This window comes from Bison bison, unplaced genomic scaffold, assembly GCF_000754665.1.
Source record: "Bison bison bison isolate TAMUID 2011002044 unplaced genomic scaffold, Bison_UMD1.0 scf7180017864291, whole genome shotgun sequence".
NCBI lineage: Eukaryota > Metazoa > Chordata > Mammalia > Artiodactyla > Bovidae > Bison > Bison bison.
Window position 1 is genome coordinate 897942 of NW_011494863.1, and position 20486 is coordinate 918427.

The following is a 20486-nucleotide window of genomic DNA, read 5'->3' on the forward strand; positions in this document are numbered from 1 at the left end:
GTTTTTACTTTCTATTGTTTTATTTTTTCAGATCTAGAGGTTATATTTTGTTAAAAAACTTTTTTGGTAGGTTCTAAATCACTGCCTTATCGTTGGTGAAGGGACTTGCATAACTCGATGAAGCTATGAGCCATGCCTTGCAGGGCCACCCAAGAAGGACGGGTCATAGTGGAGAGTTCTGACAAAACGTGATCCATTGGAGGAAGGAATGGCAAGCCATTCCAGTGTTCTTGCCTCGAGAACCCTCGAGAACTGTATAAAAAGGCAAAAAGATATGACACCATCACCGATTCAATGGACATGAAGTTGGGCAAACTCCAGGAGTTGGTGAGGGACAGAGACCTGGCATGCTGCGGTCCATGGGGTCACAAAGAATCGGACACCGCTTAGCGACTGAACAACTGCAACAATTCTCTGGGGGGAGAAGTCCTCATCTTTTCATTTATTTTTACTTACTTTCTCCATCTTTCCCTCTCTTTTTGGGAACGTATTAGTCACAGTTATTATTTGAAAGTCCTTGTCTGCTTATCACGGTATCTGTGTCATCTGATTCATCTGTATCTGGTTCCATTGTTTTTCTCTTGGTTTTCCATCATCTATCCTATTTCTCTGTGTGCTTAGTAATTTTTTATTAGATCCTGTACATTGTACATAAAATTACAGTAGCTCTAGATCATTATGTGTTCCTCCGGGGGGTGTACCTTCTGCTTGTCCAGGCAGCTAGAGGAGAACAGGGCGGGTACAGTCCCAGTCTATCCAGGGCTGAGCTGGGGAGCAGCTGCTCTGAAGTGTGGTAAGGCTCAGAGTTCAACCCGATCACAGGGCAAGGGCTGCAGGGCTTTCCACTGGGATCCTGGTGTGTTCACTGGGGCCTCTCCCTTTGGTGGGTCCTAAATTACAATTTTGTCTCCTCAATGCGGCAAGCCTGTGCAAAAACCAAATCCATATGCTTCTCAGAGAGGCAGAAAGCTTAGCTTTTCAGCGTACGGCCCCTTCCATCTTTAGACTTTGGCAAATATCTCACAGGGAAAACTGGCCACATGTTTATAGCCCCTGAAGTCTCTCCAGCTCCGTGAAGCCACCGAATGTTCTGCCTCAGCCCTGTGTCCGTAATCGGCAGTGTCCCTGGGGAGAACTGCAGATCGGCCTACCTCCCTGAGGTCTCTACCCCCTGGGATCTTGGTCCCATTGGTGTCTGTTGCATCAGCGGTTTTCTGATAGCTTAAGAGAGATGTATTCTGTCTGGCATTTTTCACTGTTCTCAGTGGAAGTGTCTGCCAGCTCGAAAGCTGCTCTATCCTGAGCTGAGTCAGGTTCACACTGGATGATCCAGCAGGGAAGGTGTTTGGTGGGTCAGCTTGCGATCAGAGGCCTGGGTGCTGGGCTGGAGGACCTTGAATATACAGCCCAATAGATTGAGACTCAACTGCACAGGCCCTGGGGAGCCACAGCAGGTGCTGGGTGTAAAGCAGGGTTTGGGGAGGCAGTGGTGGCAACACTGTGTTGGTGGCCTTTGATCCAGAGTCTCCTGAGGAGGATCAAGTAGGAGAGGATGAGGCCTGAAGTTGGGCCACAGGGCTCGAGGAATGATTGGTGTGAGAAGTGCAGAGGATAGAGCAGAAGGTCTGGTGATGCCAAGATACAGAGAGAGAAGGGGGTGGCCATCTGTGAGGCTGATCCTGGGGATAGCCTGAGAGTTTGGTTGGAGCTTGGTGAAGACCCCCAAGGAAGGGGTGTTTGGGCTGGCGAGCCCCACCTGGGATGCATGGCTCATAGGTAGGACAGGCTATGGTTGGGATGGGGGATGGTGTTAGTGGAGTGTGAGGAGAAGAGGGAGGGGCCGGATGCAAGGAAGAGAACAGGAAACAGGAGAGACAGAGAAAGGAGGACCAGAAGGTGGATGGAATGTTTTTGTATAGCTGTTGACTGACTGGGATTGAATCAGAGAGTGGTCTGCAGTTTTCCATGCTTTGGGAAACCTCCGAAGGTAAAGACTGGCCAAAATGGGGTTCATGGGTCCCAGGGTGTCTTAGAAGTAGTTTGAGGGAGGATAGTGGGCATAACAGAAGCCAAGGGAACCACAGCAAAATTGGGAACAAGCTAGTTTTATGAACCCAGGACAGATAGAGGACCAAACTGTCTCAGCCTCCTGTTTCCCCTCCCAAGGAGGGGTGTGCCTAGGCGCCAGGTGATGGACCCCAGGCCCATCTCCCGGCCCCTCTGGTTTTGGTATTCTCTGCTAGGGACCCCTGAGTGCTGGTGACCTTTGACTTTTGGCCTTGAGGGGAACTCAGAGCTCTCCAGCAGAGGAGGCTCAGACTTGAGGTGGGGGAGTAGAAGGGGCCCAGGTGGTTGGGCCTGGGGCCATCACGTGAGGCGTATTGCATCTGGGAGGGGTGGGAAGGGCTGAGGGAGAGCGCTCCGGGGGAGGGAGCGGTGTGGGTGGCCTGGGCCCAGCCGCGGAGGAGGGAGTGAGGAGTGGGGCGGAGGCTGGCACTGGGGTGTTGGTCAGCCTCTGTTCTTCACAATCTGCCCCCGTCTCCTTCCAAAAGGGCCCTGAAGGGTGATGAGGGTTGAAACTCCACACTCCAGAGGCTGTCAGGGGGCTCAGGGTTTCCTCCTGGGCCCAGATGCTGGGGCTCTGGGGCCTCAGCCTCCTCAGGCAGGCTTGGGGGGGGTGTGTGTGGGGTGGGGGCTCCTACCTAGAGTGAGGATTCGGACGACTCAGGGGTCTGGGAGGCCCTCAGCACCCTTGCATCGCCCTCCAGAACTTTCCTGAAGGCATTCCCGCTGATGGGGGAGACGCAGGAGCGTGAGCGGGTCCTGACGCACTTCTCCCGCCGGTACTGCCAGTGTAACCCTGATGACAGTACTTCGGAAGGTACGCCTCACCTTGCGCCCCTTACACCTCACGCTGCACCCCTGACGCCTCACCCGGCGCCCCTGATGCCTCACCTCACGCCCCTGACGCCTCACCCTGTGCCCCTGATGCCTCACCTCGCGCCCCTGACACCTCACCTGACACCTCACCTGGTGCCCCTCACACCTCACCCTGTGCCCCTAACGCCTCACCCCACACCCCTGACGCCTCACCCCATGCCCCTGATGCCTCACCTCACGCCCCTGACACCTCACCTCACGCCCCTGACACCTCACCTGGCGCCCCTCACACCTCACCCCGTGCCCCTTACGCCTCACCGCACACCCCTGATGCTTCACCCCGCACCCCTGATGCCTCACCCCGTGTCCCTGACGCCTCACCCTGTGCTCCTGACGCCTCACCCCACGCCCCTGCCCCCCAGTTGGGCCCTGGCTTCCTCCTACCCTTGATCCACCTGCCACTTCTGTCCTGCTTGAGAAACATCGGTGAAGGCACGATGGCGTGTGGCAGGGGGCCTGTCTGCTGGAAAAGGCACCTCCCACTGTCGGGCCTGTTGCCACTCCCTGTGCCTGAAAGTCCTCTGGGTCCTCTGTGCCCTGGAGTCAGTCCTCTGTGCCCTCCTTCTCTGTGGTTCCCTGTCACAGTGCTGATCGATAGTGTGGCAGGAGTCCTGGGTCCAGCACCCTCTTGTCCCATGGGTGGACCTGAGTCCCAGGAACTGGGGGGCTAGGCTGGTTATTAGAGGAGACATGGGCCTTGGAAGGGGTATAGCCTGGGACCCAGAGCCTTTCCTGGGTATGAGATTCAAGGTGAGTTTGGCCATAGGAGGCAGGAATCTGGGCTAGAACAGGCCCAGGGTGGTCGAGTCCCCCACTAAGGGAAGAGTGTTTCCTGACCTGGGTCAGGGGAGTGGCTCTGATGCTGTAGAGGGGTGGGGCAGGGAGTATCACGCAGGCCCTGGGCCCTGACATGCAGTTGGCAGGTGGCTGGCCTCTTCTAAGGCCTGAAGGCTGGCTCTGGCAGGAGATGAGTGGGTGGCTGCAGTTGAGAAAGAGCTGGATGCTTACACTGAGGGTGCCTCTATCTCTGATTTAGATGGGATCCACACGCTTACCTGTGCCCTGATGCTGCTCAACACGGACCTGCACGGACATGTGAGTTGGGGAGGCCGAACCGGGGTATGTTCTCTCACTGACTTATCCCAGGTTGTCCAAGGGCCAGCCCTTTCTCCAGCCTCCTTCCTGAGACCTCTCGCTTGCTGGCCTATGTTTATTTAGCAGACCTGGGAGTCAGGCCACTTGGCTTCTAGACTTGGCCTTACTCTAGTTGTATCCACTTGAGACCTGCCTGGGTCCTCACCCCCAAGCAGGGCCATAAGAACAACTGAAGTACAGGAATTTAGGATGTGCTAAATAAGATATGTGCCCCTAGCCGTGTCCACGCCAGACGCTGCTAAAAGATCACCTGCTCTTCCTACCCCTCGTGCTATAAGCCTGACTGCAGCCCTGCTGAAGGGCCATGCCCCAGGCACCCCCTTCCCCTCAAACGGTAGGTTGCCATCAAGAGGCATTTTCATCATCTCCATCCTCCACTAGGCAAACAGAGAAGTGATGGGGGGTACCCTAGGCTGTGAGCCTGTGCCTCTTCTGGGCCCTGGGCATCTCAGTGCTGCTTGTGGCTCAATAACTCCTTCTTCTTTCCTCTGTCTGCTCCGGGGACCCCCTCTCTGGGCTCTCTTGCCCTCCCTCAGGTGGTAAGTGTAGCTGGTGGTCTGCATGTCCTGTGAGCTTAGACCCCCCATCTCCATCCTCCCCTTCTGTGTCCCCCATCACCCCGTCTGGCCTCACTGATCACTGTGCCATCATTGCTCACCCTGGGATGGTCAGAGCACCTCTGCTGGATTGGGGATATTTCAGTGACTCATGGGAGTAATAGGCCCATGTGAACGGTTCCGGAGGTAACCAGGTTCCGGTTCCATCTCTTCTAGAGGTAACCAGGAAAGTCTAGGACACTCAGGGTGGAAGAAGGAGCTGGGAGAGACCCAACTTCCGATTCCACTCTTGCCTCCAGGTGGCACCTCTGTGACCCAGGGCAAGACTCCAGCACTCTGAGTCTCGGGTTCTACACCTGTGAGGTGTGAATGGTGATTTCCCCATAGTGTCCTGGGGAGACCTGGGAGAGGTACCACCAAGTGTCAGGGTCTGGCACTTAGTAAAGTATTTATTATGAATAATATTATTACATAATCATCACCATCATATTCATCATTAATATTAAAATTTAAATGATGGAGAGTCTGAAGGCCGAGCCTGCAGATCCCTGGAGGATCAAGAATATGAAGGACCTGCCCTGATGGCAGCCTGAGCAGGCGTGGGCACGCTGGGTGCCTGGCCTGGGGTGAGTGAGAGCTTCGATGGCCTTGACACGAAAATTAGTTGTGTGACAGCTTTGGTTTTGTCTGCCAGGGCTGTCAGCCTGAGTGTGGAACAGGAGAGATGTGTGGATTCCATGGTAATGTCACCAGAGTTAATGCTCACTAATGGGCTGATGCTCCCCCAAGACTGCTTACTGTTTGCAGAGAGCAGGTGTTGCTGGCGTACCCTAAAAGGAGCTTTAAGCACACATTCCTCTTCCTATCCCTATGCTCAGCAGGGCCAAGGGCCATCTCAGGACCCAGTCACTGCTGTGTTAAGCCCTGGGTGCCTCTTCCCCTGGTTGAGAGCTGCTAACAAGGGCAGCAGTCAGTAAAGCCCAGGTCGAGAATATTCTTGAGCTTGGTGGGCCTTAGCTGCCCATGGCACCACCTTCTGCCTAAAGTTGAAGAGAAACATTACTACCTTCATACGTTAGACGTGGGTGCAGTAGGATTGTTCATACTCACAGCCAACAGACATTGAAGATCCATTTCTTTCTTAAGGCAGTATTGCAAAACACCAAAAGCAGGAGGTCTGAGTTGTAATCCTCTTTATTTTTCACACGATAGTGTGTGACCTGAGGTGAGTTACTGACTTCCCTGAACCTCAGTTTCTCCATCAGAAAGTCCCTGTGAGATTTAAGGAGACAGCAGTTGTAGAGCGTTTAGCCCAGAATCGGGCCATTGGCATCACTGGGAGCTTTCCTGAAAGTGGCAATGCCTGCTTTGTGCTCACCCCATCCCTCCCTCTTCTCATGCTGCCGTTGTTCCACAGAGACTCAGTGCCTGGGGGAAGATGGGGATCTCAGGAATGTGGGGCCTGCTAGGGCCCCCAGAAGTGGCTCTGGTCAGAGCGGGAGCCAGTATGGGGACTGGCAGAGGGAGTTGGTGCACACTCCCAGATGGGCACAGCCTAGTGGAGGAATTGGGAAGGCTTCCTGTAGGAGGGGCATTTGGACTGTAGGGGCCTACACCTTCTGCGTTCCATAAATGAAAAGGAAAGAGAACCCCTGCCTCAGGGTGCCTACCTTCTAGTTAAAGGAGATGAAAATAAACAAGTCAACAGGTGATTGCAAATAGTGATAGGTCTCTGAAGGGAATCAACAGGCGGGTGTGATGGTGGCTGGACTGGGGGTCAGGGAATGCCTTTCAGAGGAGGCACAATTGGGGCAGAGACCTGCAGGAGCCAGTCACGGAAGGACCAGGGACAAAGTCTTCTAGGCAGAGGGGCCAGTGGACTGGTTTTCATCTTTTGGCTATTGTGAACAGCGCTATGAACACTGATATAAAGGTTTTTAAAATTTTTTTAATTATTTTTAAACTGAATGAAAGATTGTTTAAATTCATATAGTGCTTACAATTTCCAGAAGTTTCCCATGCATGACTTCATGTAATCCCATAATAACCCTTTTGTCTTCCTACCCCTCTATTGCCCTCCCCCTTCTTGGTAACCACTAGTTTGTTCTGTGAGTCTGCTTCTTTTTCTGTTTTATTCACTGGCTTGTTATATTTTTTAGGTTCCACATCTAAGTGATATCATATAGCATTTGTCTTTCTCTTTCTGACTTGTTTTACTTCGCATAAGTTCTTGTTTGAGAAGCTGCTCTCAATTCTTTTGAGTGTATACCTAGGAATGGATTGCTGGGTCCAGTGGTATTTTTGCATTTAACTTTTGGAGGACGGGAAAACTGTTTCATAGTGGCTGTTGAGTCCAGGAGGGAGGTGATGGTAGCTTGGGCTGACAGGGCAGTGAACAAGGGTAGAAGGGACAGATGAGCGAGATCAGTAGAGGATGAGCCTGACGGGACTTGCTGATGGGCTGATCAGGGAGAGGAGGAAGAATGGCTTCAACATCTGGCTTGATGGGGGTGCTATTTCCTGAGATGAGAAGGGAAATTCTGTGGGTGGGTGGAAGGTGTGGTGAGTGGGAGAGCTGGGGCTCCAGTCCCATTTTTGACATATTGTGTTTGAGATGCCTATTGGACATGAACATGGGTGTTGCCAAGGAGGTGGTGGGATAAATGAATCTGGGATGCCAGAGAGTGATGGGGTGACGAGGTCGCTGTCATCTTGATGGAATGAAAGCCATGGGACTGGCTGAGTGCCTCAGGGAGAGCGGCAGGTTGGTGACCTTGTTGTGGGTCATGGCATTATTTAGAGGTCAAGAACTTTTCACTTTCATGCATTGGAGAAGGGAATGGCAACCCACTCCAGTGTTCTTGCCTGGAGAATCCCAGGGATGGTGGAGCCTGGTGCATTGCCATCTATGGGGGTCACACAGAGTCGAACACGACTGAAGTGACTTAGCAGTAGCAGCAGCAACAAGCAGAGCAGAAGGAGACATTTTGAAGCAGCCATGGAGATGGGAGGAAAACCAGGAGTGTGTGGTGTCTCAGAAGCCAAGAGAAGAAAGTGTTTCAAGGAGAAAGAAGTGGCCAACTATATAAAAGGCTGTCATGAGGTCAAGAAAGACAATAACAGAAAAACAGCCTTTGGGATTGGAATGGCCATTGGTGGGTCATTGTCATTGGATGGTCAAGGTCATTGGAGCCCTTTACAAAAGTACTTTAGGGGGAGGCGCCAAATGCCAGGATGGAGTAGGTGGAGGTGAGGATAGGAGGTGAGGGAGTAGAGGCTGTGGAGAATTCTTTTGCAATATTTGGCTTTGAATGGGATCCTGAAGTGAGCCACTGGCTGGAGGGGTCTAGCAGGGACTTTTTTTTTTTTAAGTTGGAGTATAATTTCTTTACAATGTTGTGTTAGTTTCTGCTGTATAATGAAGTGAGTCAGCCATATGTATATATATATATCCTTTCCCTCTTGGTCCTCCCTCCAACCTCCCATCGCCATCCTACCCATCAAGGTCATCGCAGAATACTGAGCTGAGCTCCCTGTGTTCTACAGCAGATTCCCAGCAGCTATCTGTTTTACACATAGTAGTGTGTGTTAATACACTAGTTCAGTTCAGTTCAGTCGCTCAGTCGTGTCCGACTCTTTGCAACCCCATGAACTGCAGCACGCCAGGCCTCCCTGTCCATCACCAACTCCTGAAGTTTACTCAAACTCACATCCATCGAGTCAGTGATGCCATCCAGCCATCTCATCCTCTGTCGTCCCCTTCTCCTCCTGCCCCCAATCCCTCCCAGCATCAGAGTCTTTTCCAATGAGTCAACTCTTTGCATGAGGTGGCCAAAGAACTGGAGTTTCAGCTTCAGCATCAGTCCTTCCAATGAACACCCAGGACTGATCTCCCTTAGGATGGACTGGTTGGATCTCCTTGCAGTCCAAGGGACTCTCAAGAGTCTTCTCCAACACCACAGTTCAAAAGCATCAATTCTTCGGTGCTCAGTTTTCTTTATAGTCCAACTCTCACATCCATACACGACCACTGGAAAAACCATAGCCTTGACTAGATGGACCTTTGTTGGCAAAGTAATATCTCTGCTTTTCAATATGCTATCTAGGTTGGTCATAATATGTCAATCCTAATCTCCCAACTCATCCCAACCTTTCCTTCCCCCTCTGTGTACACATTTTGTTCTCTGTGTCTCTGTTCCTGCCCTGCAAACAGGTTCATCTGTACCATTTTTTTAGATGCCACATACTATGTGTTAAAATACAATATTTGGTTTTAGGAAAGACTGTTTTAAATCTGACTAGGGTGTTGTGTATATGCCACTAGGATCTACTAGGCAGGCAAGGAGAAACTGATGATGCAGGAGAGAGAAGGGAAAATTGAAGCTTTCCTTGAGATGAACAGCAGGGCATAGATGGAGAATGGCCTTAGCTGGGAGTAGGGAATGCTCATTCCTCATGACAGGGTGAATTGGAAGGGAAGGATGTCAGAGGAGGGTGAGCTTAGCCTCCAGACAAGAGAGAATGGGGGCTTGGGTTAGACTTGGAGATGGAGACAAGGAGAGAGATTATAAATGTACTGTGGATGTGCAGTCACTAGCACTGGTTGATGGAGTCAATGTTGAGGTGAGAGCAGAAGTCTCTAGGATGAGACCAGGAGAGGCGGGAGGAGATGGTGGGAGAAGCTGCGCTATGAACCTCCAAGCTGAAACAAAGATAAGTTGTTTTGCAAGAAAAGCTTAATTTCTCTCACACTTGGGCTGCTTGAGGTTTAGCAGTGGGAGTGCTGGGGAGGTGTGTTGGGGCCAGATGGTGGAGGACTTGAGGGACAAATGCACGGGTCAGCATACTATTCTGAAGACTGGCAGTGGCAGGGAGGCCCTGCCCATTCTTAGATGGTGAACAAGCCTCATATATTAGAACTTGGAAGGAGCACCAAGTGCAACTCAGGTTTAGTCTAGATTTGCAAATAGTGATGAGGGTTTTCCTGTCCAAAAGACTTTTGACTGGTCCCTTCCCTTGCTCTGAAGGATGACATCTACTTTCTTTCTGCTTGGCCTGTTTCATTCTGCTTTGAGAAGGGGAAGACTTAAAGACAGGCTGGGATTGTTCTGACCTCAGGTAGGTCACACTAGACCTGCAGAGAAGGCCTTGGAATGGGGCTGTGGCCCGCCCAATCATAATTCTTTTCTGATTGGAGACAGAGGCTGTGGGAACAGATTTTTGGGTCAAGGGCAGGCTTGGAGGCCCTTTTGATCCAAATGTTGGTGGGAGGAAGGGAGGAACTGAGAACTTGGAGGTCCCAAATCACTCCAAAGCCAAAACAGCTTGGCTTTGGAGTGTTCCGGGCATGTCTCTCTTTCTCTCCATCTTTCTTCCTGTCCTCCCTCCTTCCCTCCTTTCCTCCCTTTCTTTCCCTCTCCCCTCCCATTCCCTTCCCTTCTCTTCCGTCTCTCTTTTCCTTTTCTGGTATATATCTTTTGGCCTGGTGGCTGTTGTTCATTTACCCAGTATGATTTGAATTCTTTGCAACTGACCGTCTTACTTTCTCATCCAGAGAGAGATTGATCTTAGTAGCTGTTTTGCATGGACTTGAAAGTGTATTCTGCTGTTGTTTGTTGTAATGTTCTATATGTGTTGAGAAGGTCAAGCTTTTTAACTATGCTGTAAAACTCTTTTATATCCTTAATGATTTTTTTTATTGTGGTAAAATGTATAAGACATAAATTTACCATTTTAACCAGTTTAAGTTGTGCACTTCAGTGGAGTTAAGTACATTCACACAGTGTGCAACCATCACCGTTCTCTGGTTTCAGAACTTTTCATCACCCCAAAAGGAGACCTTGTACCCATTAGCAGTCACTTCCCATTCTCTCCTTCTGCCAGCCCCTGCCTCTTCTGGATATTTAATGTGAGTGGAATCATACAGTACATAGCCTTTCATATCTGGCTTCTTTCACTTAGTGTAATGTTTACAAGGCTCATCCATATTATAGCATGTGCCATAATTTCATTTGTTTTTATGGCCAAATAATATTCCATTGAATTGATATGCCACATTTTGTGTATCCATTTGTCCTTTAACGAATATGTGTATTATTTCCACCTTTTGGATACTGTGAATAGTGTTACTCTGAACATTTGTGTACAAGTTTTTGTTTGAGCACTGTTTTCAATTCCTCGGAGAAGACCAGCTGCATCATATGGTAATTCTGTGTTTAACTTTTGGACGAACTGTGAAACTTCCTTAGTGGCTGAACCATTTAGAAATCCCACTAGTCATGTATAAGGGTTTCAATTTCTTCACCTCCTTGCCAACACCTCTTTTCATCCTTTTCTTTTTTAGTGATAGCTGTTCTAGTCAGTATGAAGTGGTAACTCATTTTGGTTTTAATCTGCATCTCCCTAATGACTAATGACATTGAGCATATTTTCATGTGCTTATGGCCATTTGTATATCTTCTCTGGTGAAATATCTATGCAAGTACTTTGCCCACTTTGAGGGGGATATATAATTATTATTTAAAATTGGGGTAAAAATATTAAAAATCATGGTAAAATATGCATAATATGAAATTTACCATCACTGCCATTTTTATGTATAGTTTACTAGTATTAAATCTATTTACATTGTTGTGCAATGAATCTCTAGAACTTTTTCATTTTCTTAAAAAGATTTAACTCTTTTCTTTTTAATTTATTTTTTTATTGACGGATAATTGCTTTACAGAATTTTGTCGTTTTCTGTCAAACCTCAACATGAATAAGCCATAGGTATACATATATCCCCTCCCTTTTGAACCTCCCTCCCATCTCCCGCTCATTCCCATCCCTCTAGGTTGATACAGAGCCCCTGTTTGAGTTTCCTGAGCCCTACAGCAAATTCCCATTGGCTATCTATTTTACATATGGTAATGTGAGTTTCCATGTTACTCTTTCCATACATCTCACCCTCTCCTCTCCTCTCCCTGTGTCCATAAGTCTATTCTCTACGTCTGTTTCTCCATTGCTACCCTGTAAATAAGTTCTTCAGAACCATTTTTCTAGATTCTGTATATAAATACAATATTTATCTTTCTCTTTCTGACTCACTTCACTCTGTATAATAGATTCTAGGTTCATCCACCTCATCAGAACTGACTCACATATGTTCCTTCTTACGGCTGAGTAATATTCCATTGTGTATATGTACCACAACTTCTTTATCCTTTCATCTGTCGATGGACATCTAGGTTGCTTCCATGTTCTAGCTGTTGTAAATAGTGCTGCAGTGAGCAATGGGGTACATGTGTCTTTTTCAATTTTGGTTTCCTCAGGGTATATGCCTAGGAGGGGGATTTCTGGGTCATATGGTGGTTTTATTCCTAGGTTTTTTTAAGGAATCTCCAAATTGTCTTCCATAGTGACTGTATCAATTTACATTCCCACCAGCAGTGCAAGAGCATCCCCTTTTCTCCACACCCTCTCCAGCATTTATTGTTTGTAGACTTTTTGATGATGGCCATTCTGACCGGTGTCTTTTGCTTTTCTTTAATTGGTCTGTTTGTGTTTTTGTTGTTGAGTTGTAAAGGTTCTCTATTCTAGATACTATACTCTTATCAGATATATGGTTAGAAAAAGTTTTCCCTTTTTGCAGGGATCATGTGTTTTCTTCCTGTCTTCCTTCTATTAATGTGGTATATTATGTTAATAGATTTTTATATGTTGAACTACTCTTGTTCTTCGGGGATACATTCCACTTGATCATGGTATATAATCCTTTTACTATGCTGCTATTTTGCTAGTATTTCATTGAGAGTTTTTATATTTATATTTATAGGGGATACTGTTCTATAGTTTTATTTTCTTGTGAATTGTTTGTCTGGTTTTTGTATCAGAGTAATGCTGGCTTTATAGAATGAGTGAGGAAGTATTCTCTCTTTTTCAGTTTTTGGATAAAGCTTAAGAAGTATTGTGTGCTCAGTTGCTCAGTCGTGTCTGACTCTCTGCGATCCCATGGACTGTAGCCTGCCAGGCTCCTCTGTTCATGGAGTCCTTCAGGCAAGAATATGGGAGTGGGTCACCATTTCTTCCTCCAGGGAATCTTCCTGACTCAGGCACTGAACTTGCATCTCTTGTGTCTCCTGCATTGGCAGGTGGAATCTTTACCACTGTACCACCTGGGAAGCCCCAAGAAGTATTAATGTTAAACACAAGTTGCTCAGTCATGTCTGACTCTATGACTCCATGAACTGTAACCCGCCAGGCTCCTATGTCCATGGAGTTCTCCAGCCAAGAATACTGCAGTGAGTTGCCATTCCCTTTTCTAGGGAATCTTCCCAACTCAGGGATCAAACCTGGGTCTCCTGCATTGCAGACAGATTCTTTACCATCTGAGCCACCAGGGAAGTCCCAAGTATTAGTGTTAATTTTTTTTTAATGTTTGGTAAGCTTCACTAGTGAAGCCATCTGGTCTTGGGCTTTTCTTTTGTGAGGTTTTTGATTGCTGAGTGAATGTCTACTTCTTTTTAGGTTTATTTAGGTTTCCTGTTTATACTTGAACCAGTTTTAGTAGTTTGTGTGTTTTTAGGAATTTGCTTATTTTATCTAGGTTATATAATTGGTTAGCATTAATTGATTGATATTAGCAAATTAATTCGGAGAAGGCAATGGCACCCCATTCCAGTACTCTTGCCTGGAAAATCCCATGGATGGAGGAGCCTGGGAGGCTGCAGTCCATGTGGTCGCTGAGGGTCGGACATGACTGAATAACTTCACTTTCACTTTTCACTTTCATGCATTGGAGACGGAAATGGCAACCCACTCCGGTGTTCTTGCCTGGAGAACCCCGGGGACGGGGGAGCCTGGTGAGCTGCCGTCCGTTGGGTCGCACAGAGTCGGACACAACTGGGGCAACTTAGCAGCAGCAGCAGCAGCAGCAAATTAATTGCTTAGGATTCTTGTTCTTCTTGTTACCAAGAAAGCAGTGTTAAAATCTCTAACCAAGACTGTGAGTGTCTTTCTCTTTTTAGTTCAATTTTTGTCTTTTACTTTTTGAAACTATGTTATTAGGTACATACAAATTTAGAATGTTTATATCTTCTGGTAGATTGACCCTTTCATTATTATGAAATGTCTCTGTAGTAATGCTGCTTGCCTTCAAGTCTATTTTGTCAGTTATTAGTGTAGTTATACTGGAGTTCTTTTGCTAGTATTTGCATGCGTATCTTTTCTGTCCTTTTCCCAAGATTTCTGCCTCCTTATATTTAAGAGATGTCTATTAATCTTTGCCTTTTAATTTGACCATTTAATAAATTACTAATATATTTGAATTCAAACATATCAGGTTACTCTTCATTTTCTCTTTGACTCATCTGGTCTATATTGCTTATTTTTTTTCTCCTTTCTTGCCTGCTTTTGGATTATTTAAGTATTTCTTTAGAATACCGTTTTCCCCTGTTAGCTTGTTAGTTGTGAATTCTTTTAGAATTCTTTTTGTAGTTTGCAATATATATCTCTCACTTATTAAAGTACTTTAACCATGTCCTAGCAAATGAAATAACCTTAAAAGGCCTTAATTTATTTGTCTTCTCAACTTACATACTACTGTTATCATCCTTTTAACTGTTTGTATCTCTTTCTATATTTTATTCCCCAGAAAACTTTATTATTTTTTATTTTTCACAGTCAGCAATCATTTAGATTTAGCTATCCTTTTTGTTGCTCTTCATTCCTTTCTGCTTTGCCATCTGGGATAACTTTCCTTGTGTCTGAAGAATTTCCTTCCTTTCTTAATTTCAAGTTTTGAAGTGTGACTGGCGTGTTTCCCAGTGCCTCTTGTCCTCGGTGGGCCCTGAGTTCCAATTTTCGTTTTCTAGTCCTTTTGACCACTCAGTTGCTCACTCTTTTGTCCACTGCTTGAGAACTGACAGATGCTTTGAAGAGGAAGACTGCTCCTTGTCGGCCTCCCCTCTCCATGTTTCTCTTCTTTGTAAGACCTTTGCCCTTGAAGTCTTCATTGCTCTTATATTTCTCCAATGTTTTATCAATATTTTGACCAGCAGTTGTTTCTGATGGGAAGGTTGATTTGCAACAAGAGAGTCTGTCATTACTAGGATTATAACTCTTGCCTGGTAATTTTTTGATTTTGCACCCACCCCTTACTGATGGCTTGGGAATGTTCAGTGTGTATGTGTGAAACTCAGACAGTATGATCAACATTGCCCTCATGTTCCTCAATTATGACTGTACACATAAATGACTATATACATATATACATACATACATGGATGTACATGTAAAATATATACATAGACATATGAAACACATATTAAGGCATTTGTAGGATCATTTCTCCTTAGTCCTTTGGAAAAGGTGTAGAAAATTCTTGTTTTTCAGCTACTTATAAAACTTTATATCATTGTTTTCTGAATTATTTCCTGTGGTGTGTGAATGTCCCACATGGTGTTAATAGAATCGTTGTTAAAATGGAGCAATTGAGAAACTGCATCGAATCCTCTCCTTGGAGACCCTCACTACCACAGAAGCACACTGAAAGCTCTGAAACATATAAACTTATTTGATTATGAAATCCTTCAGGGGGAATTCCTATTCTCATTTGTAGGTGAATTTTGGGAAACACTGCCTTATAGCAAACCTAAATCCACCAAATCCTACACCAATAAATATCTAGTGTTCAAGGGACTTTGTCTTCTCAATGGTGAAGTGCCATCAGTGTTTCCTCAAGCATGGACACTGCAGAGAGTCTGAAAGTATGCACATCAGATATTGGGTTTGGGGGGCTGGAGCCCCCCTTCTAATCATTGGTAAAAAAGGCAGAAATATGGGGTACAGTCATTCCAGCCCTTTGTCTGTTTGTGCCTCCTGGAGTGAAACCATCTGCTCAGGTTCCCTTGGTCCCAGAGCAGCTTGGCATGGGGTACCCATGTGTGTTGGTGGAAATTGATTTTTGATTCTCTTAAGACCAAACTCTCCCTCACTTCACCTACCTCTTGGAGGTCTTGCCGCCCCTCTGTACAGGTGAGAGGGTGAGACAGTTGTGACGGAATACACAGAGCTTCTGCTCAGGAGTCAAGAGGCCTGGGTTCAAGTCCTGGTGCTGTGACCTTGGGAGAGTTAACCATGGAGTAGCGGGTGAGAGCACGGGCTTTGGTGTCAGACACACTCAGCCCTTCTACTTCCTTGCTGTGTGATCATGCGCACGTCACTTCACCTTCCTGCACCTCAATTTCCTTACCTTCAAATGGGGATAATAATAACACCCACCTGACCTTCTCTTTGTTGTGAGAAGGAAATAAATAATGCATGTCAAGTACAATACCTGGAACGTGCTGGGCACCTGGCAAATGTCAGCTGTTACTTCATCTAACCTGACTCCTTCATCTGGGTTTGAGGAGAACCCCAACCTCTTGTGATGCTTGAGGATCAAATAGAATCTTGAATGTGAAAGAGTTTTGTAAACTCTTGGAGTGACAAAGGGAAATTCAGGCAGTCTTTTCTCATTACTGCCCTTGATGCTGCCTCATCCCCTCTGGCCGGGCAGGGCAGGGTGTGGAGACCATACCAGGCTCCATCCCTACTCTCAGGCAGAACCATTCCTCCATTACAGAACATTGGCAAGAAGATGTCCTGCCAGCAATTCATTGCCAACTTGGACCAGCTGAATGATGGCCAAGACTTTGCCAAAGACCTGCTGAAGGTATAACTTGCTAAGGGTCCCCATGCTCCCAGCTGTGTTCAGGGTGGGTGGGGAGGAGAGAGGTTTCTGCTCCACTAAATTCTGATGGTCCAAGTTCTTCATTCTGGGGTCAGGGTAATGATGGCTTTGGGACAGAGGTAGAGACCATCCAGCTCAACACATGACTAGTATGTGTTCCCTGAGTTAGGCAGAGGGTAGGCTTTGTGAGATTTGTTTTTAGTGCTCCACTATCATTATTTCTGTCAAGATAGTGCTCAACACTGCCACCCATTGTCACAGCTGTCACCACCATCACCCTCACCTGATCACCCTTATCACCACCACCACCTTCACCACAACCATCAGTATCATCACCACAGGGAAAAGCCCACTCATTCCTTAAACATCACAAGGAATCTAGTTTTCTTTTGAATACTTTTGAAAAGTTTCTTTTGAAAAACTCTGGCTTTTCAAGTTTGGTCAGCTCTCCACCTTGGAGGAATAGGAGCATGTTTTGGGGGATAGGTGATGAGTTCAGTTTTAGAGGATGAGTTAGAGGGAACTAATGATATCAGGTGGGCAATTGGATAGTGAGTCTGGAGGACAGAACATGAACATTGCTTTCATCACTCTTCTTACCATAATTATGTTCTTCACTGTCAGGAAGAACTAGTTAAAAGTGTATTTGTAAGTACAATAAAATGATCCCAGTCCCTTCACCCACCTACTCCCCATCTACTCATCCATCCAAATGCCCATCCTCCCATATATCCATCCTTCCATCCACATACCCACCCTGCAACTCAATCATTCACCTGTCCCTACACCTATCCATTCATCCATCACCCACACATACTCTCCTACACAGCCCTCTATACACACTCACCCACCTATTTCTTGGCCCATTGACATAGTTAGCAGCTCATCTACCTACTCATCCTCAGTCTATCCAGTCATCTAAACAATACTCACCTACCCCATTCATTCACCTGTCCAATAAATAAGTGTGAAGCAAACACCTACTTTGCCCCACTGGCTGAAAAGGTACTCCCTCACTGCATCCACATCGCTAGAGGTAGATGGACTCTGACTCTTCTTTGAACTCCTCTCTTTCCCCCTCTCCTAGACCCTTTACAACTCCATCAAGAATGAAAAACTGGAATGGGCCATGTGAGTAGTGCCCATGAGCACAAATATGGGGAGAGAATTACCGGGAACGGGGCGAGGGAGTGGCTGATGGTACAGGGAAGTCATGCTGGTTACTCTCCATGGTGCTGATTTCTCCTACCCAGGGCCCTGGTGACCCCTGACCAGCTGGCCAGCTCCTGCTGTTGAGTTCCCCTTTGGATTCATTTTGTCTTGATAAATAGTGTGCAGTTTTACAGCTATGGAATAGATTAAACCGACAGTTTCATGATGTTCACAACAGTTTTTCTGTTCAGGGGATATTGCCACTATTTTCAATGATGATATTATCTCTTTCCCCTTGGGGAGGTAGGCATGAGCTCTGAGTCCCTTTACAACGCTAGTAATATGACCAAAGTGAAGTGGTGACTGCTCTTGGCAATGGGGAGATGTGACTGCCCCCTAACTTATTCCCCTGAGAGGGCAGTGAGACCTGGAGGTACCCAGCCATCTGGAAAGAGGTGTGGTGACCTTGCTGATTGGGAAGACTATATATAAGAGGCTTCTGGGGAAAGTTTCCACCCCACTCTGCTGTACTCCCCAGGGCAGCCTGGGTCTTGGGGTCCATGTGAAGGTCCCAGGCAGGGATCGTTAGGAAACCCAACCCAACTGGGGAGAACTGGCATTTTTCTACCAGGGCTCCAGTGGGGAACCTAGACTTTAGGGGCCTAACCTACTGATCTTCTGTCCCTCACCATGTCCCTGGGACTTGGGCAGTCTGCCCATGGGTTACTTCTCCCTGGGGCTTGGCTTTCAGAGAGGTGAGAGAAGACCAAGGGGTAAGTCCGAAGGTAGTAAGGTCTCCAACTTTGTGATCAAAGGTGAAGATTGGAGCTTGGAGGCCAAAAATCAAATTTCAGAGGACAAAGGTCAGAATTGGAGACTTAGGTCAAAGGTCTGGATCTATGGTTGGAATTGAAACCCCCTTATCTCTGTTCCTCACCTCTAACTGGCTTCCAGAGGAGTGTTTGGTGGGGAGAGGGCATGTTGGCATGGGGATGAGGGCTCTGTGGAGGTGGTACTCAAGCCTAGTACTTTCCTAGTGATGAAGATGAGCTGAGGAAATCACTGTCTGAGCTGGTGGATGACAAGTTTGGGACAGGCACAAAGAAGGTGACACGGATCCTGGATGGTAGCAACCCCTTCCTGGATGTCCCGCAAGCTCTCAGCGCTACCACCTACAAGCATGGTGTGCTGACCCGGAAGACTCACGCCGACATGGATGGCAAGAGGAGTGGGTGTCAGGCGGGGAAGGGGCATAGGGAGGGATGCTAGTCCAGAGAGGGTATGCACCCCCTTGGCTGCTCCTCTGGGAATGCACATGCCAGCAGACATGTAGGGGGACACGGGGAAGGAGATACTGGGATGGGTGTTATGGCCACACTACCCATGGCCCCCTCTCCCTAGCGCCCCGTGGGAGGCGTGGCTGGAAGAAATTCTACGCGGTGCTCAAAGGGACCATTCTGTACCTGCAGAAGGTGAGAGATTCCCCCAGAATCTTTACCCAGGAAGGGCCAACTCAGCCCCTGCCTTCTGGTGCCTAGAGGGTCCTGGGAAAGGCCTAGGCCTTAGGCAGATCTTGGATCCTCCCACATCAAGGACCTGACTTTGGCTCACCGAGGGCTTTGATGGTTTCAGAGAAGGGCCTTTTAAAGGGGGTTTCAGAGGAGTAAGGCCTGTTCAAGCTTCTGGGGCCAACTGGGTGCTGGGAGTGTGTGGTGATTCTTGTTGGGGCAGCTGAAAGATGGTGGGATGTGTAGGGACAGAGAGAAGGAGAATGACCGGGAGGGACAGTGAGGGTGGAGGTACGGGTCAGCAGACCAGAGCCTGGTGATGACAGAGGCTTGCCCACCCCTGACCTGGCCTGTCCAGGATGAGTACAGGCCTGACAAAGCCCTGTCCGAGGGTGACTTGAAGAATGCCATCCGTGTGCACCACGCTCTGGCCACCAGGGCCTCTGACTACAGCAAGAAGTCCAACGTGCTCAAGCTAAAGACAGCTGACTGGAGGGTCTTCCTCTTCCAGGCACCGTAAGTAGGAGTGGGCACCCCCTCGCTCCCACACTGGGCTCAGTACCTGCCCCACACCCTTGCCTCATCTACCTCAGGGGAGGTGCCCTTAGCTTCCCCGGCACAGCAGCCATGAGAGCAAGTGTAATTGCTTGGCACAAACAAACAGCTCAGGTCCCTCCTGACAGCAGTGTTTCTCAAGCGTGATCCCTCAGTATCTCCTGGAAAACTTGTTAGAGGGACTTCCCTGGTGGTCAAATGGTTAAGACTCTGCTCCCAATGCAGGGGGCACAGGTTCAATCCCTTGTTGGGGAACTAAGATCCTGCATGCTGCCCAGTGTGGTCAAAAATAACCCCCAAACTCATTAGAAATGCAGTTTCTGTGGTCCCACATTAGACCTCCTGAATCAGAAACACTGGAGGTAGGCCAGCAGTTGTGTTTTAATAAGACCTCAGGGTGATTCTTATGTGCACTGAAGTCTTTAAATACAAGGCAGATGGACTCTTTCTAAATCATCCTGCACTTAAAGTTGGGGTGATGGGCACGGAAAACTCACCTTGTGGTTTCTCCATAAGGCCTTCTTTCTATGCCCCTGTACCTCATCCTTCTGTGACTTGAAATTCAGGTTTCATGTGTCAGATGAACTTAAAAGGGGGGAGACTGGCAGGTGAACTCTGAGGATAGGAGTGGAGGTGCCGAACCAGGCAGTGGGGCAGGACCGAGAGGGCGGAGTCAGGGTGACCAAGTTGCCCAGCTGCCTCTGACCTCCCCTGCTGGTCTTAAGACTCACTAGCTCCAAGCCGTTAGCTCTGGACCTGGCTGGGCAGCTTCATGTTCACATGGAAATCCAGGTCTTGTCTGGGAGCTGGAACAGAAGGGAGCTCCCTACGCAGACATGACCAGGCTCATCAGCTCCCATCCTGCCACCCTCCCTCACCCCTTTGCCCGCCTACATGGAGGTCTTT

The 20486-nt window shown here is 47.8% G+C and overlaps 1 protein-coding gene across 1 annotated transcript in view; it reads left to right on the top strand.

Annotated features, from left to right (window-relative positions):
* Nucleotides 1–20486, top strand: part of PSD2 (pleckstrin and Sec7 domain containing 2) — a 51297-nt gene that overhangs the window by 22431 nt on the left and 8380 nt on the right. The window contains exons 6-12 of the mRNA XM_010850344.1: nucleotides 2769–2881; nucleotides 3977–4035; nucleotides 16258–16347; nucleotides 17453–17496; nucleotides 18555–18745; nucleotides 18919–18989; nucleotides 19384–19541. Coding sequence (XP_010848646.1) covers nucleotides 2769–2881; nucleotides 3977–4035; nucleotides 16258–16347; nucleotides 17453–17496; nucleotides 18555–18745; nucleotides 18919–18989; nucleotides 19384–19541 — 726 coding nt within the window. The remainder of the gene's footprint in view (nucleotides 1–2768; nucleotides 2882–3976; nucleotides 4036–16257; nucleotides 16348–17452; nucleotides 17497–18554; nucleotides 18746–18918; nucleotides 18990–19383; nucleotides 19542–20486) is intronic.